The following is an 18,415-nucleotide window of genomic DNA, read 5'->3' as shown; positions in this document are numbered from 1 at the left end:
CCCAGACCCGCTGATGGCTTTCTCGCCACACTGGGCTGGGGCTCTGTACCCTGAGATCAGGGTTGGAAGGAGGGAAAAGGGAGGACTCAGGTGAAAACTCTGGACAACAGCTCTGAAGAAGGGGGGTTGGGCCCTCGGTTCAGAACAGCCTCTGAGAAAGGAGGAGGGGGGAACCGAGGGGAGGAAGTCCCGGGAAGTGGTGTGGGCCGGGCCAGACTCGGGAGGCCACCGAAGACAAGCTTCACCCCCTTCGAGGATTGGTGCGGGGCTCACTTTCATCTCATTCATCTGGAAATTATTGGTTACATCTCTGAGCCAGGTGCTGTGAGGACTGGGAGATGAGGGTGTGGGGGCGGGGTGGGCACAGCCAGGAGAGGACCCACCCCCTCCCACTGGAAGGCGAGGAGGATGAGTTGGGGCAAAAGTAACCCTACTGTACAGGTGGCAGCAATTGAGCTGTGAGTCGGTCCCAGAACACCTGTGAGTGGAAGAGAACACACGTGGCGTGGATTAGTGCCACGAAGAGACGTGGAAGGCTTCGTGAAAGAGTGGAAGTTACTGGTCGTTGAGAAACGCCTGCTCCAACCTGTCTGGACGGGAGTTGAAAGGCATCTCGGGGAGACGGCTGGCAAAGTCCGCATGGTACGGCCAGCCCTGGTCCCTCTGCACCCGCCCGGGACTGGGGAACGGTCTGACCCATAATTTGAGGACATTTTAAGGGTATTTTTGTTAAGGTGGAGAATTTTCTGCATATTTCCCCTAGTGTATAGGCTGCACCTTTGTAAGCATGAAATAATGAAGATGATGATAATAGTAATGATTATGTAATTATAGTAATTATGTAACTTGTGATCAAGTTGGATGGAGCCTTGAATTGCTAAGTTTGGTTTTATTCTCTGGACACAGTAAACACATCACTGACCTGTTATCTGCCCCCCTCAACACACACACACTGTGTGTTTATTGTTAAACTTGGGGTCTTAAAAGCACCATCCCACCCGGCCCCAAATAAGAAGGAAGCTGTGGGAAGGAATGTCCAAGAAAGTTTATTCTGAACAAGGAACAATGCCGACTTGAACACAGCCGGGAACACCAGCGTCTTTCTGGCTGCTTCCAGCTCCTGCCCCCAATTCATGAAGCCCACCCACCGAGAAGCCCCAGACGTTGCCGGGGTCCCCGTCGGGGGAGAAGCAGCCCGGTTGTTCCCCGGAGGGGACAGGACAGTGCCGACAGGGAATGAGGAATGAAAAGTGTGTGAGCCAAGTAAATGGACGTACGTGGGCGACAGCATCTAGCCATCGCCCTGGCTCGAAGGAGGAAAACAAGGACCGTTTAAAAAACTAAAAATATAAAACCACACATTACATTATAATGTCTCTTGAGGAAACAGAGAGGAAACTGACAGCCCCAGGGATTGATTTACGGTGTAAAACGTGAAAACTGGAACTTGGGTGAAAAAATAAAAACATGGTTGAACATCCACCCACGGGGACGTACAGATGAAGTTAGTTCAAAGAATCGCACACGCCGGGCTCATTTCTACAGAAAACCAACCTCGTGAGTGAAGAGGGTGGTCCCCCCAACTGTTGGCCACGCTGCTGAGCAACAGCTGCGTCCATTCAGCGGGTGGTCCGCGCAGGGCGCCTTGCAGCCAGGATCAGAGCTAACCCTGGAACAACCCACAGGGGGCGTTTGTCACACTGATTTTTAAGCCGAGGAAACTGACGCTCAGGTAGGTGGTGACGCCAGTGGCCTAAGGGCTTCCGGTCAGTGAACAGCGGGTGGCGTCTGAGGCCAGGCCTGAGCCCAAGTCTAAGCTTCATCCCTGACGCTGCGGCTTCTTCCCCATTCAAGGTGACTGGCCCTCAGGGAGCGTGTTTTCCGCCTGGCCCCATGGTCTTCCTCGGGTAGGCTTCCTGTAAGGACCCAGGCTGCCTTACCCCCTTCCCAGGGGAGAAATCCTGAAAATGGGGTTCAGGGACTCGGTTTGGGGAACTCTGATGGCGCTCAGGAGTGACCGATGGGCAGTAACTTGACCTCGTGAGCAGGCACCTACATGCCACCCCAAGGATGGGGTGGGGTGGGGACCTGCTTACATGAACAATGGGGTGAGGCGGTCTTCTGTGAATGTGGGGGAAGTACGTCTGCAGCCCCAGACCTTGGGGACCAGGCTGGTCTCCACGCCACCACAGGAGCTCAGAGCCGGGGCTGGCAGAGAACACAGGAAGACACCTTGGTCTGGCGCCAGGCCTGGGGAGGTGTGTCCACAGGAAGGGCACGCGACACTTGCGTACTTTGCCTTCCAGCTGCGTTTTCTAAAGTTCTGTCCGAGGAGCCAGATGGACTGTGCTGCAAAGTTGGGGGTGGAAGCGCACGTCCACCATTGCGGTTGGACCTGCACGTGCAGAGCTCACAGACGCCAAATGTTGTGCATGTCTGCTACCCGGCAGCCCTGCAGTCAGAGGCGGGGCAGGGAGCTGCTGAACCCCTTTGGCAGATGCAGGAAACCGAGGCACAGGAAGACCGAGGCTGGTCCCAGGTTGCACAGGGGATCCTTCTGGCAGCTGGGACCAGAACCCGGGCTTCCCAGCTCCAAGCCCCAGGCTCCGTCTGCATCTGATGTGGCCAGAGTGAGGCAGGGACTGTCCTGGCACAGATGGGTGCAGACCCCCTGGGCGGCCCCGGGTGGTGGCTTAGCTGCTGCAGCCCCGGGAGCAGGTGGGGCCCATGATGGTGTTGTTGCAGCCGTCCCGGAGCCCGCCCGGGGCCTGGCTCCCCGTGCGGCCCTCGTTGTCCGGGTGCGGGCCGCCCTGCCCCTGCTGCCTCCTCAGCCTGCAAGCAAGCACAGTACCGGCCTGCGTTAGTGACATGGGGAGGGGTAGCGGGATGTCCAGGACACACCGGGGCCAGCAGAGTGCTCGGGAGCCTTAGCCCGCACTTCCCCCCAGGCCTAGTGAGTGCAGCACTCTGGAGCCAGGTGGGCCTGGGCTCAAAGCCCAGCTCAGGTGTGCTCAGGTGAGTTAGGTGTGCTCAGGTGAGTTGTTGCCCATGCAGAGGCTCAGTTCCTCCATCAGCACAGTGCAGATAGTAATGCCCACCTGTGGCCCCCGTGAGGTCTGCAGGCATCGTGGACGTGACTCGCCTGAGCTCGCCATCAGTACAGGTGGTGGGGCCCCCACACCGCCTGTGCACACCTTTGCACCAAATGCCTACCAATGGACTGGCTGCCATGTGGGATGGAGGCAGGCAGGGGAAACTCTGGTGGGCAAGGCCGTCGTCGGGCACAGACTGTCCCACAGGTAAATACCCAATCGGGGCACTCAGACCTGAACAACAGCTCACGAGAGACCAGTGAAGGGACTGTGATTCTGAACGTTGCATTTTTTAATAGCGGGCCACTGGTCGCCTTCCAGTGAGTTAAGATGCTAACACCCCTCTGTTTCTGGGCTTCAAGTTCAGGTTCACGAATGATCCCACAGTGGTCACCGAATGAAACCAAGACATGGAAGGAGGAAGTAAGAAGTTGGAGCTCAGGGGGGGACGGCTCCAAGCCAGGCTCTCGACTCCTGCTGGTCGGACCATGCCCATCTCCCGAGCCTCAGTTTCCCCAAGTAACATGGGCTGGCAGCCTTCACTTGGCAGGAGGTTTAGGGGATCAGAGAGGCTGGGTGTGAAATACCCAGTGTGGGGCTGAACACGATCACATCAGTGCGCTCGGCCTTGTCTGAAAGACACAGGGTTCCACCCAAATGTACTTGACATTAGTAAGTGCGGAGGGCAGCCGTGCAGCCTGATTTAAATGAAATTCATGTCCTTTCCACGTGCAGGGCCCTGGGGACGATCCCCAGGTGAGTACAACACAGTCCACAGCCTGCCTGGATCACGGCTCTGTGTGTGTGTGTGTGTGTGTGTGCAGAGTGCATGTGTGTGCGTGCGCGCTTGCTCACGCCCATCACGTGGGGATGCCCAGTATTGGCAGCGGCGCCCCTGTCTGAGCAAGTCCTTGGCCATGCTGAAACGCCAGCTGCAATGCTGTTTTACAGGATGGTCACTCGGGGGCCCCTGCCTCCTGTCCTTTGTCCAACTGCAGGGACCAGGACCCAGAGGGCAGAGTTGAGGTCCGGTAGGTGGATGGTGTGTGGAGGGGAAGGGAGGGGAGGGGAGCGGGGTGGCCAGTTCCCTGGGCGGGGCTGCTGCGTGCCTCAGAATCTTCTGCCAGTTCTCTCCCCTGCCCTCCATCCTAGAAGACTCGGGCACCTTTGGAGAGAAAATCACCTCCAAATGAGGGGGAAACGCAAGTGACTAAGAGACCTGGGAGAATGAGAGTGGAATCCATTTACTTCCGAAGCAAGATGGCGCTGGGGAGCGCTCACCACTGTCCTGGGGGACAGTTCTCCAGGGCTTCTGCAAGGTAATCAGGAATCCCTTTCAGATTTCCTTTTAAATGCCCCAAAGCTGGGACTTTGTATTTAAAAATAGTGTGTGCACCCAAATACGGTTATCCTGAGAGCCAGCACAGCTGTCTCCAGACTGCTCTACTCCCATTTTAACAGAAAATGAAACTTCGATGCTGCTTCACAGGAGTGGAGCCTAGTGACACGGGAGCCGCGATGGCTTCTGACCCTGGTGTGGGTCAGGGAAGGCTTCCCGCAGGAGGCGGTGTTTGAGTCGGGCTTTGAGGACCACAGCTGAGCCCCTCCCAACTCAGTGTCCTTGCCTGTCTCTAGCTGGCCCTGGATGCTGGGGTCCCAGCACAGCCCACACCCATTAAAAATAATAATAATGATAATAGCAGTAGTAATCATTTTTACTATGCCAGGCATTGTATCAACAGCCTCATTTAATCTGGTAACAACCCCAGTGCAAGGCAGGGGGCCCCAGTGGCCAGTGCTGGAGACGAGGGCCAGGGCAGCCAAGCACCGGGCCTCAGGCCGCCTGGGCAGCTGCAGCACAGGACACGACCCCAGGCTGTTTCGCTCCAGCGCTCGGACCCCCAACCACCCATAATCCTGCCCCTGTGCCAGCACCCCTGGGCCGGCTCCGTCCGCTCCCCCATTTCCCACAAAGATGCTGGGGCCCAGTGGGGAGGAGCCAGGCAGGGACCACGGCTGCTGTCCCCCCAGGGTCACAGCAGCTTCCTGGGACTTACTTCTCTCGGTTGAACACGATGAACTCCTTGCGCACGGTCTCCAGGCCCTGCTGCAGGTGTCCGTTCTGCGGAAGACACAGACCGGCACTGTGAGTGACCGCGGCGGTGAGGAGAGACTGGTCTAAATGGGACCGGGGAGGCCTGGCGCTGGGGCCGGCTAAGGGGCAGCAGCCGCCTGCACCACGGGCAGCTGGGCCAAGGGGGCTCGGCAGACAGAGACGTTTTCCTCAGGGTGAAGCCATGAAATCCAACGTGAACGCCCTTTGGGGCGGGTTATGGATGGAAAATCATTAGCTTGGCTCTTTGGTCACTGGAATGTCCCTTAGACCCAATGAAGCACGCAGGGGTGGGTGAATGCAAGGCCACCCTGCAAGGTGCGCGTTCCCGTCCGGAACAGGTGCCAAGAGCCACCTGTGTCACCAGTGCTCTGTCACCGCACACCGGACAGACACCCCCTGCCCCCCCATGTGTCCTTGTTAACACACACTCAGGGGCACAGGGCCTGGGGCCCAGCGTTCTTCTAGGGGCTCCAGAGACAAGTTAATTTCTTTTAAAAGAAGCAGAAAAGCCCCAGCTGGTGTAGCTCAGTGGATTGAGCGCAGGCCTGCGAACCAGACAATCGCAGTTCGATTCCCAGTCAGGGCACATACTGGGGTTGCAGGCAGGTTCCCTGCAGGCCAGTTCCCAGCAGGGGACGCATGAAAGGCAACCATACATTGATATTTCTCTCCCTCTCTCCTTCCCTTCCCCTCTAAAGATAAATAAATAAAATCTTAAAAAAAAAAAAAAAGAATGCTTTAAAAAAAAAAAGCAGAAAAAATGAACTCTTAGTATTCAAAGTTACATTAATCCTCGCACCAATATGGCCATAAAATGTAATTTTAAAATGTTTTTATGGAGGAAGGGGCAGTTGAGGGTTGACTGGGCCCCCTTATGAAGCACGTGTTGAAGTTTGAAAGTCCTAACTCCTCAGCCGGTGAACGTGGCCTTGCTCAGAGACAGGGTGGTTGCCACTGTCACTAGTCAAGATGAGGTCATATTGGGAAAGGGTGAGCCCCCAATTCAACGGCAGGTGTCCTTCGAGGAAGGACACAGGGCCACGGAGGGGAAAATGCCACGTGACGGTGGAGGCAGAGGGGAGTGATGCAGCCACCAGCCAAGGACCGTCGGACGGCTGGCCTCCACCCCCGCCAGGCGATGGGGGGGACCCTCCCTGCAGCCTTTGGAGCGAGCCTGGCTCTGCCAGTGCTTTAATTTTGAGCTCCTGGCCTCCCAAATGGTGAGAGAGTAACTGTCACTTATTCCAAGCCACCAAGGTTGTGCCACCGTGTTACGGAGGCCTAGAAAACAAACACCTAAGGCCAGCGTGCCCCGGGCCCCACGGAAGTCACAGTGCGGCCCTGGCTGTCTCTGCAGCATGAAACCTTCCCCAAGGGTGCTCAGAGGACTCAGCACCCTTGGTCTGCTCCTGCCCTGGGACAGGCAAGGCTCCCCCTGCCCCGGGGGACTCAGCTAACCAAATGATCAGAGCGTGGACCGTGGCTCTGTTCCCAGTTCCGGGCGGTGAAAAGCCACGTACTGGATGGGGGCATCTCATTCACAGCAAGTGAAAGTATCTGGGTGGGTGGCCTGGCGTGCCCCCCCACCCCTCGCCCAGTCACCCCCACAGAGTGCAGCACCCCCGGCCCCGCCCACGCGGCACTCACCAGAGGACAGCTGCCCTGCGCGCCGTCTTTGGACCTGCTCTTTGCCAGTCTCTTCTTCTTCTTGTGCAGTGGCTTGGACTCGAGAATCATTTCCTCCAGTTCGAATGTGGGGTCGCAGTTCAATCGCCCTTTCTGAAAGGAGAGCACAGTTTCTCTTTGTCCCGCCTGCCAGGCTGCACCTCCTCTCTCGTCCGTCCATCACCCAGTCACTCATGCCACAGGCGATGACCGCCCACCACTGCAGGACGTGTCGCTCACGTGCACTTTTCCTGACGAAAAGCAGCGCATTCCCACGGCACACGTCTCCGTTTCCCCGTAACGCTCCCCGCCCACCGTGGACGAGCCCCCCATCACCGTCTGCGCACCCCCGAGGACTCCCCATGGACTCCCAACACTCTCTTCTATAAATATCGGTTTCAACTGTTCAATTTAAAAATGCCATTTCTGAGACTTCCGCCAAGATGGAGGCATAGGTGGATGTGCCGTGCCTTCTCACACAACCAAGTTTAGAGACAACTAAATGTTAGCAACAGAAAACACAGCCAGAACACGGAAAATTGAACTTTTCGGAAGTCCGTTAACAACAAATTCTTCAGCCTGACCGGTAAGGGGCGAAACCAGCGGCTGGTGAAGCGGGGTTGCACAGGAGGTCTCGGTCAGCCGGACTCAGGTGCAGAATCCAGATGCGGAATCCAGGCGCAGGGTTGGACCTAGTGAGCGACCGAGCGAGCCACCAGGCGAGTGACCGCAGGGGAGACAGCGGGGGAGTGGGCGGTTGGACCTGGCCGGCAGGTCCCCGCGGCAAGCGGCAGTGGAGGGCGCCGCCATTTCCCCGCTCTGACCCCACCTCCACATACAGCGTCATAACCCAGCGACTCTGAGTGGCCTGGCCCAGGTGAACCACCTAAGGCGCTGCTCCTCCACACCCAGCTGTGAGAAGCGGCAGAGGGGGCCGCCATTTCCCCGCTCTGACCACGCCCCCACATAAGCGTTACAACCCAGTGACCTGGGAATCCAAGGCGCTGCTTCTCACACTTAAAGGACCCAAACAGACCAAGAATGGCGCAGGAGGACCTCAGAGCCCCAGAGCCCATAGATCTAAGCGATAAAGAAATAGCAAAACTCACAGACGCACAGTTTAAAACATTGGTGATCAGGATCCTCACAGAACTAGTTGATTATACCGACAAATTAGACAAGTATATGAAGGCGAAACTAATTGAAATGAATGGAATTGCCCAGGACACCAATAGCAATGAAAAGGAAACTGGGACTCAAATCAATGGAGTGGACCAGAAGAAAGCAAATAATGGCCAAACCGAAAATAGTCAAGAAGCAAGAATTCAAAGAAATGAGGAGAGTCTTAGGAACCTCCAGGACATCTTTAAACGTTCCAACATCCGAATTATAGGGGTACCAGAAGGGGGTAAGGCACAGCCACCAGTGGAAAACTTATTTGAACAAATAGTAGAGGAGAATTTCCCCAATCTGGCAAAGGAAATAGACTTCCAGGAAATCCAGGAAGCTCAGAGAGTACCAAAGAAGTTGGACCCAAGAAGGAACACACCAAGGCACATCATCATTACATTAGCCAAGATTAAAATGAAGGAGAGAATCCTAGAAGCAGCAAGAGCTAAGGGGACAGTCACCTACAAAGGAGTCCCCATCAGACTGTCAGCGGATTTCTCAAAAGAGACCTTACAGGCAAGAAGGGGCTGGAAAGAGGTATTCCAAGTCATGAAATCTAAAGACCTACATCCAAGATTGCTCTATCCAGCAAAACTTTCATTTAAAATGGAAGGACAGATAAAGTGCTTCTCAGATAAGATCAAATTCAAGGAGTTCATCATCACCAAGCCCTTATTATATGAAATGTTAAAGGGACTTATCTAAGAAAAAGAAGTTAAAGAAACATGAACAGTGAAAGGACAACAAACTCACAGTTATTAACAACCACACCTAAAAGGAAAGCAAACTAAAAGGACAGCTAGATCAGGAGTGGAAACATAGAAATGAAGATCTCAAGGAGGGTTAGCAACAGGGGAGTGGGAGGAAGAGAAGGGGGGAGAAGGTACAGAAAATAAGTAGCATAGAAAATAGAAGTAGATAGAAGATAGTTGGGGGGGCAAGAATAGCATGGGAAATATAGAATCTAAAGGAATTGAGACACATGGTCATAAACTAAAGGGGGGGGTAATGGTGGGGATGGGGGTAGGGTAGAGGGGAATGAAGGGGGAAATAGAACTGTAACAGCATAATCAATAAAAAATTAAAAAAAAAACAAAAAAAATATCCTTAGGTGAGGATTAAAATAAATAAGTAAGTAAATTTAAAAAAGCCATTTCTGATCAAATTCCTCTCATTTCCAGTCCTGGTTGTCTGCTCCTGCTGCGGCTGCAGCCCACCCACTGTGGTCAGGAGGCCCCCAGGGGCTCCCTGCCTTCCAGACCTGGGATCCGAACCCTCAGGTGGCCTTTGTCTGTGCTGAGACCCAGGATGCCAGCTGCCCAGGCAGCAAGGCCTCGTGGTTGTAACATCAGCAGCTCTGGAGGCACAATCTCTCCCAGTGAGCAGGTCGGCCTTCAGGCCCGAGTCTCTGCTGGCCTGATGTATCTGCCTCTCATTCATTCACTGGTTCACTCATTCATTCCAAGGCAGGCTCTGGTGCAGACAGCCTGAGGTCCCTTGGTCACCGAGCGATCCTGGCAAATCTCCCAGCCTGAGACTCCCCACAGGCTCAATTCCCGGGCGCGAGGCGCGCCACCCGCAACACCCTCCACCCTGCAGGCTGCTGTCATTCATTCATTCACCCATTCTCACTGGTCAGCAGCCCCCGAGGCCTCTCGGCTCCCACAGAATCCAGCCGGTATGGCCTGGTCCCCAGCCGGGGAGTTTCAGGAGGATGGCAGCCACACCGAAAGGGGACATTACGGGCCACTAATGTCAACCTGGGCACCTCTGCAGTGGGGTGACCACTGAGGCTGCTGTAATTTGCAGAGGAGATAGGGGCTGGCTGGGAAGCACCCCCCGGAAGTGGGGCCTATGTTTGCTTCTTGTCCAGAACCCGTTCCCGAGACCCTCACGTGGGCCAGCCACTGTGTTTCACACTGAGTCTGGAAGGAGGGGTGGGAGGCGAGAGACTGCTCCTGGGTGAGAACGGCGTCCCTGGAAGGGGGAGCAGCGTGTGGCCGGGCACGGAGCGAAGGAGCAACGTGGCCAGAGGTGCACTGCAGGCTCCTCTGGGTGTGAGGGAAGCCCGGGTCCTCCACAAGAGGGCTTGTGTGGGACTGAGTGCATACGTGAGGGTGTCTGTGTGAGAGCAAGTGTGTAGTGATGGCATGTTGGAGAGTGAGTGTGCACGTAAGTGTGTTTGGATGGGGCAGGGGAGGAGCGGCAGGTGAGGACCGAGGAGACGGCCGTTGCCAGAGCGGGCATTCAGCCAAGGGCACCGAGCGTGACCTCCAGTGGGTGCGTTAATGAAAACAACAATGACACACACATACAACACACCTACACACTCACACACAACACATACAAGACATAAAACAGGTCACACACATGCACACCACACAGCACACAGCTCACAGCTGGCCCAGCAAAGCCCTCCAACTCCCATGGAGGGAGGAAGGGGAAGGGCAGTGACCGAGCAGCCGCTCTGTGCCCGGCCTGCCCGGGGCACCTGGCCTCCACACCCCACTTGTTTCTCCCACTGTCCGAGAGGTGCATGAGGGGACAGAGAACCAGAGACAGCTCTGGGGTGAGGAGGGAGGTCAAGGCAGCTTCCTCTGAGTGGGACCCTAAGGAGTTGGGCTGGGCAGGTGGACAGAGGCCTGGGCAGCGGCAGCGGGAGCGCCCAGGCCCGGAACACAGAGGCAGAGGGTTCTGTGACCACCGAGCCAGCACCTCTGCAGCCCAGCTGGGAGGGAAGTCAGGACAGGGTGGGCTCAGAGGACTGCAGGGCTGGACCTACGAGGACGGGGTGCCAGCCTAGCTGGGCAGGGACACCGTGTCTTCTTGTCAGGAGAGCCATGAGGAAACCAGCGTCACCAGGCTGTGCTGCCCCCGCAGGGCACGGATGGGCGGGGGAGGGTGTGAACTCGGAAGGGCGCCCATGCGTCCCAAACACCGTCTACAAAAGGGGAAGCCTTGGATTCTGGTAGGAACAGATTTGGGGAAACATTTTTGCATCAAATGGAGCAAGAGAGTCTTTAAGTTAATCTGACACAAAACACCGCTCTGGGAAGTCGGGGGTTCACCTCCACACCTACCCACCTGGGGCCTCAACAAGTCTTTTCCCCTCTTTTGCCCTTGTGGTGTGAGTGTGGGTGTGTGTCTCCGGGTGGAGGCCTGCTGGGCCTGGGGGCTGCCAGGGGTCCCTGCAAGGCCAGCTCCTGCGCCCTCGTGCTGCATCTTGGTGAACGTGGACAGACACTGGGAGACACAAGCGGGGTGTGGAGGCCGCACTGCTGCTTGGTGGCCAGCGACAGGGGCCTCCAGCACAGCAAGGCCGGGACCCTGCCGAGGGCGGCGGGCCACCACACGGGCCCCCACTCACGTGGGGCACGAAGCTGGGCGTCAGCGCCTTCTCGAACACCGCGTCCCAGTTCACGTCGGCCAGGTAGGGTGCACTCTGGACGTCGCCGAGGCTGGATAGGCGGCTCTCGGGGTCCTTGGTCAGGAGCTGGGGACACAGGGTGACCATGCTTGCCTGAGCTGAGTGCCACCAAGGTTAGCAGGCTCTGTGGGCGGGGTCATGGGAACCTGAGGGGCCTCTGCTTTGTGTGCCCTGGTGGTGCTGCACCCTGCCCGGGAGGCTGTCACTGGAAGTGCCACCTGCGCTCCTCTCTACAGCAGGTAGGGACCGAGAGGTCAGGCTGCTTCCACAAGGCCACCCAGCCAGGGACTCTGGGCAGGGACTCAGTTAGCCCTTGGGGACTATGGCCCTGTGACATGCTGGCCCTCACAGGGGTCTGCAGAGGCTTCCAGTTAAAAATAAAAAGAATCAGCCACCTCATCTCAGGACTTGCGGCTTGAAAATGGGACGTACAACATGTCTTCAAATTTACCCTGGACAGTAGGAGGTGACCCCCGTGGCCAGAGGCCTGACCTCATTGGTAGCCAAGGGAACACTTTTCAGCTTCTTTTCAAACAGATGTCTCCTGAGAAGGGCGACAAAGTAGAAAGACGGCCGTAGACTGTGACCTTGTACCCCAACAGGCCTCTGCCTGTCCGCACTCTGCCTTATCCAGTGCAAAAAACGCCGGGGATACGAGCACAAGGACAGCCTCTCAGGGGCCGCTGGTGCTCTGTGCTGGTCCGGGAGCAGGGTGGTCACTCCTCCGTGTCTAGGTCACAACCAGGACAAGACCCAAGGGGGACTGGGCAGGTTGACATCCACCTGCTGACAGAAGGGAGCTGCTCCTTAGCAGGCGGCCCCTGCATGAATGGAGTGGATTCAGAGACCCCACTGCGCTGCCCCGCAGGGGCTCAGCGGTTGGGGCAGCCACTGTCTGACTCACTGGGGGGAGCGGAGGGCCCCGGCAGGTGCAGAGGGCTCCCTGTGATTCAACGACCAGTCAGGCTAAGGACACTGACTTCTAAGGACCAGGCGGTGAATCTGCTCTACAGCGAGTCAACTCCTTAGTCATTCAGTGTGTCCGTTACAGCGAGGCGGCCGCGGGCACAGCTGGGCGTGGAGTTCGGACAGCTTGACTCAGACCCCGCCTCCACCCCTAATGCCCTGTGGCATGGATGGAACCATCTCGCTTTCCAAAACCTCAGTCTTGTCAGCTGTACTGTGGGGATCACACCACCCCTTGGGTGTAACTGGGGGTCACGTGAGCAGTGCCACCAGGGCCCCCGAACCAATGCTGGCCCACACACTCCAGTGCATTAGACTCTGCATCTTGGAGGTTCCAAATGACCAGAGCTGAGCACCAGCCTCAAAAGGAGGGCACCACGACCCCTGCCCTCGGGCAGGCCTCACGGCCACCTGGAGGGCTTATGAATATGCAGACGCCCCAGCCCACCCTGGTTCCTGACTTGGAGGGTCTGGGGGGTGGGACAGCAGAGGGGCTCCCAGGCCGAGCTGCCTGCCGCGGCCGCTCGGTGGACCACGCCCCGAGAACAGCTTCTGTGCTAACAGCAGCAGCTCTTGCAAAGAGCCAGGAGGTGCCCAATCTCCCAAAGCTCGGTGCATTAAAAGGCCGATTGCAGCAAACATTTCACAGAGACACCTGCGTCACATATTTCTACGTATCAGGAGCTAGCGGCCATGAGAAAGAGCCTGTGGCTTTGCAGCCAGAGACGGAGCTCTACGCCAGACTCCGATGCCCAGCGGCTTCGTGACCCTGAACGCAAGTTAGAGCCCCTGCTCTATTTCCTCGTCCCCTGAGTGGCTGGCTGGCCTGGCCTGCGCCCTGACTGGCTCCCTCTAGACAGGCCGGCGGCGTCCCCTCACCTTCTTCAGCAGGGCGACCATGCCCTGGCCCCACGTGGAGGAGTAGTGCACGCGCTCCACCTTGAACATGTGCAGGACCTCGTCGACGGGCGTGGCCGAGTGGATCTCGTACGGCCTCTGTGGAGGGCAACGGGCAGAATTAGGGGGGGCACTGCTGATGGGGACAGGAGACGGCGAGGGCGTGGCTGGCACTGTGCGACCACCAGGAACGGCTGCCTCTTTCCTGCAGGTAGTGCTGGGTGCTCCTGTTTCACAGCAGAGCAGGTGGCCCGGACCCATGGGCCACCAGCAACCAGCCCCGTGGGGCAGTGCGGGCACCGGTCAGTGGGTGCTCCGTCAAGGCCGTGGGAGGTTGAGTGAGTTGACCAGGTCACACGGCCAGTAAGGGGCAGAGGCACGATCCACACCCAATGGCCTGACTTGAGTCCCCACTCCTGGCTCAGGACTGGGAGCCTGGGGGTGCGGCCTAGAGAGATGGCGTCACCAGGAGCCCAGCCACACCTCAGTCACGGCCCCCACTTCCTGGCTTGACGAAGCAGGGAGTTATTACTTGTCACACAGCTCCCTTCGCCATCTTTGGCTATTACGTCTAAGTGAAATAACGGGAAAATACGTGCCGAACGCCCAGGACACTAGGGGACCGGGGACACGGGCACAGACAGGAAGGTGGCACACTCCTGGGCCGCACCGCGCGGTGGGCCCACACGGGCCGGCACTCGAAGCCACCAGGCCAAGCGGCTTCCTGGGTTTGAACTGCCACTGATCAGCGGCGGACCTCGGCACATGACCTTCACCTCTGGACATCTGAGGGGCTGGACCAGAAGCTTGCTAACGCTCAGGGACCTCAGAGCTGAAACCCAGGCCACCAGGACCGGCACCCGGGGCTCACTCCTCACACAGAGCTCCTTTCCGCAACCCGGCGTGTTGACTCCACACAGGCCTGGTTCCACCCGAGCGCCGCCCCCCCTCCCCAGCCCCTGTGCCCACTCACCCAGCCTCGAAGTAGCTCGTAGGCCGTGACGCCCAGGGACCACCAGTCCACGGGGTACGAGTACCCGGGGCCTCCGTCCACACACACCTGGAACACCTCTGGGGCTGCCAAAGACAGGACAGAGAGAATGTCACCATGTGTCTCAGTTCACACTCACCGCCCCTTAGGGAGGGGACGTGGGGACAGGAACCATGAGGCCAGTTTCCCACCTGCTGCACGACGAGCTTCCTGCCCCCATAAGCCAGGGGTTGGCTCCAGAAAAGCTGCAGGCGTCACGGGAAACACTGGTGTGACCACCTGGGCAGAACAGGTGGTGCCCCACATGTGCGGGGGGCTGCCTGCTCTGCCAGGTGAGGGGCAGCCCCCGGAGCCGGGGCATTCAGCGGAGCGCCCAGCACGGGGGATGGGTGGACAAGGTCTCAGTTAAGAGGGAGAAACCGCACCCAAGGGGCTGGGAACTTTGGTGACGGTCACTCTGCTTCCGGCACCAACACCGGGTCAGGAGGCGCGGCAACCAGGGGTGTTTAGAGCCCTTCGTGCCTGCTGCCCTCTTGGAGGCAAGTTTATTTCAGCAGACGTGGGGCCTGCCCCAAATACCCACAGCAGGTAACACCAGGGACTAAAGGCAGGTTGGGGGTGCCAGGGGCTGGGGGAGGGGCAATGACAACGGTCCGGAACTAGCCGGTGGTGGCGGCCACATGGCATTCTGAATGTGCCAAGTGACACAGAATTGCTGCTTTAACTCGGTTAATTCTATTATGCGAATTTCACCTCTGTTAGAAAGAAGCGCAGGAAGGACAGAGGCGCAGAGCGGGGGAGTCACCTTGTTGCCTCACCCCACCTCCCTGGGCTGGGAGTGCACCCTAAGCTGTAATTGCTCAGTTTGGCCTCCGGGAAAATCTAGTGAAATGTTTATAATTTCTAGCGAATGCGTTTGCAGATACGATTCTGTTTTGCAGTTGTCAGGGCAGCCAGAGTCTCCCGGAGGGAACCGCGCCACACTGTGATCGGGAGCGCCTGGACTCGGGTGTCGGACTGGCATTTGGACACAGTGGCGATGGGAAGGCACCGATGCTCGGTCTGGGTGCTGGGTGGCCGCTGGACACGGATCTGACCTTTGGCCCAACTCGTCTCAGTTTTGCAAACAGGATACAGCCATTTGTTCAGAGAGTGGTTAGGAGGATTCAGCGAGAGTTGACGCCCAGGCCTGGCGGGTTGGCGCGGGCTGAGAGCTGCGGGAATCTCAGGCAGGATCTATATCAGCGAACTCGGATGCACGCACCCCTTCCTGGCAAGCTCATCCTCCCCACTGTCCCCCCATTGCCCAGAAGCCTGGGACCCTCCTAAACTTCATCCCCCGCAACCTTGTGACCTAACGGTCGGCAGGCCCTGAGTTTTGCACTTTCTGCATCTGTCTCCCCCTCTTATCTGTCCTAGATCCGCCTGCATTCGACGGTGTGGGTCCCGCTTGTTCACGGAGCGTCTGGTGGGAGGCGTGTGGCGTCCTAGCATGAGCTGGCCCTGAGCAGTGCCGCGGTTCCCCATCCCGCCGGGCCCGCCCTGAGCCCCGTTCCCTGCCTCGCCATCCGCACACGTCCTCCTCCAGGCTGAGGGTCCCCCAGACAAGCAGTCATGTGGTTCCCTGCGAGTGTCCCCAGGGTCCCACGGCAGCTGGGCTGTCCACGTGCTCGGACTGAGTGGGGGGGCAGGGACGCGCCGTGATCAGGGGAGCGGCAGTGTGCGTCACGGTGTTCCCTGGAAACCTTCGTCATGCCCGCCAGCCCCGAGCCCACCCGGTGCTCAGGGTAGAAACAGCAGCTGACAGATTCTCTCCCGCTGTCACGAGCAGTCAAGTGACAAATGTCTGGAGCCTGTGAAAGGTGACATTCTCTCTTCCCCTTCATGCTTGGGGCTGATGATACAACATAACATTTATGTCATAATCCATATGCCACAAAAATGACTGCTCTGGTGGCCCAGAATCACAGCGCCATACGGACTTAGAGCTGAAGTGCGGGTCCGAGACCATTCCCGTCACTCCGTGTACAGGTGACGGAGCTGGCGCAACCGCAAGGCGCCAGGTGCTCGGTGAAGGGTTACGTGCATGGCCGCTCCGCACCCTCCCAGTCACCAGGCCAGCCAAGTGCTCCGGTAACTCCCACTTTTCAGATGAGGCAGTCAAGGCATAAAGGGGTGTGGTAGGCTGAAGTGTGTGCCCCCAAAAGGTGTCCAGGCGCTAACATCCAGCACCTGAGAACGGGGCTCATTTGGAAATAGAGTCTTCTTGGGTGTGACGGAGGTGAAGATCTCCAGATAAGATGTAGGGTCCACCCTGAATGTCTTTATAGGAGGAACAAGAGGGAGACTGACACAGAGAAGGCCGGGGAGGGGGCGGAGACCACCAAAGCGGCCACAGTCCCGGGGACCCCTGGAGCCACCAGGAGCTGCCAGAGGCAGGAAGGACCCTCCCCTGCAGCCTCCGGAGGAAGCACGGCCCTGTGGCACCTTGGTAATACCATGCCCCCAGAAGGTGAGAGGGTGACTCCTACTGTCTCCAGCTACCACACCTGTGGGTTTGACCTCACCTGTGGGTTTGCTGTGCAGCCTGGGATGTGGATGCGGGGTGAAGACAGTGCCCCCAGCCACCCGGCTGGTGTGGCCGAGCGGGGCAGTCCCTCCCCACCGGGTTCCTGACTCCAGAGTCCTTTCTCCGACGCTGTGTGGCTGCCAGGAGTGAAGGTGAGACCTGAGGATGGATGGGTCCTGGCGCGCCCTCACGCCTTCCTCCCCGCCCTGCCCTCCCACAGCCTGGAGCTCAGCCAAGTACACAGCAGGCACTTAATAAATGCACAATTGGCTCTTTCACCACTGAGGCCCCAGAGCTGGTCCAGCTCCCGGCCTCCAGGTCAGTGTGGCAGCAGCAGGGTCCTGTGGACGCCACCCTCTGGGAGTGGAGCCCTAGGCAGATGGAGGAAGGGTGGTGCGGTCTGTCACCACAAAGGACTCGGGGTGGGGGGAGGGGACTGGGCAGACAAGCCTCCTGGGCTTCCCGCTGCTGGGAGAGGACAGCACCGATGAGGAGGCCCAGTCCCCGAGCCCACAGGTGCAGAGCCCCCCGGAGACGCACTGAACGGGAGAACAGAGAGCAGGTGCTGCCCGCTCCTCCCCACCCCCAACAGACCGGCAGGTGTCGGGTGGCGGGAAACGAAGGTCTGCTGCCCAGGGACAGAGGGCCAGGGAGTGGCCCTCTGCGCACAGGCCTGAGGGATGGCCCAGAGCTGGATAACACACGGAGCAGACCCTTCAGCAGCCCCTCTCAGCTCGACCCCAGAAGAGGCAGGTGGAGAGTGACCAGGCATCAAGAATCTCACACAGGCTCAGGCCCTGGTGAGAGGGGCTCGGTTGTCCCTCCCCCTGTCCCCCCAAAATGAAGGGACGGTCCTTTGAACAGATGGCGCTGGAACAATGGGGTGGCTAGGTTCCCCCAGAAGCAGCCGGATCCATACCTCACGCCGATTCAATGATGACCCCAGAAGGGACGTGGCTCCTGGGTAAAACCCCAGAGCGTCAGACCTGGACCAGAGGACAAGGCGAACCCTCGGGAGCTCGTGTGAGAGAGTTTTAGAAGCGACACCAGATCCGTGATCAATAAAGGAAAAACTAGACTTCATCAACTCTGAAGATGAAGCTTTTAAAAGCTTCTGCTTTATAAAGACTCAAAAGATGCTGAACCACTGTCTGGTTGCAAATGTACGAACAGCACGCACCCGAGAAGGACTTACAGCCGGTACCTGTAAGGGCTCTCATAGGGCTTAGTGGGAACAGAGCAAGCCATCAGTGCACTCACGGGCAGGTGACTGAAGGGGCGCTTCCCAAGGAAGGCACAGGGAGGGCAGTGAATGAAATCATGCTCAGCAGTATCGGCCACTAGGGAATGGGGGATCGAACCTGCTACCCACACGTCGGGAAGGCTGGCCAGGACGGGGCGGAGGCAGAGCTGGGTGGGGGAGGCGGAGGTGGACCGGCCTCTCTGGAACACAGGTGGGCAGCTCCTCGGGAAGTCAAACGTGGACTTTCATGTAGCCCACGGACCCCCCACCCTCCACTAG

General features: G+C 58.1%; 1 protein-coding gene across 7 annotated transcripts in view; it reads right to left on the bottom strand.

Moving 5' to 3' along the window:
* Nucleotides 1–2,595: 2,595 nt before the first annotated feature.
* The window catches only part of STK32B (serine/threonine kinase 32B), a 204,760-nt gene continuing 188,940 nt past the window's right edge, over nt 2,596–18,415 (bottom strand). For 4 of the 7 annotated variants that reach the window (XM_053672497.1, XM_053672494.1, XM_053672495.1 and 1 more), the window contains 7 exons: nt 14,307–14,410; nt 13,316–13,432; nt 11,411–11,536; nt 6,856–6,987; nt 5,150–5,214; nt 4,312–4,404; nt 2,596–2,832 (listed from right to left, as the gene is read on the bottom strand). In XM_053672497.1, coding sequence (XP_053528472.1) covers nt 2,694–2,832; nt 4,312–4,404; nt 5,150–5,214; nt 6,856–6,987; nt 11,411–11,536; nt 13,316–13,432; nt 14,307–14,410 — 776 coding nt within the window. In that variant the 3' untranslated portion in view covers nt 2,596–2,693. The remainder of the gene's footprint in view (nt 2,833–4,311; nt 4,405–5,149; nt 5,215–6,855; nt 6,988–11,410; nt 11,537–13,315; nt 13,433–14,306; nt 14,411–18,415) is intronic. The other 3 variants (XR_008392861.1, XM_053672493.1, XM_053672496.1) reach the window with 3 other exon arrangements.

The sequence above is a fragment of the Artibeus jamaicensis genome, unplaced genomic scaffold, assembly GCF_021234435.1.
Source record: "Artibeus jamaicensis isolate MK-2021 breed Jamaican fruit bat unplaced genomic scaffold, CSHL_Jam_final contig_76, whole genome shotgun sequence".
NCBI classification, from domain to species: domain Eukaryota; kingdom Metazoa; phylum Chordata; class Mammalia; order Chiroptera; family Phyllostomidae; genus Artibeus; species Artibeus jamaicensis.
The sequence above is the reverse complement of the archived record's forward strand: the minus strand, read 5'-3'. Positions and strand labels throughout refer to the sequence as shown.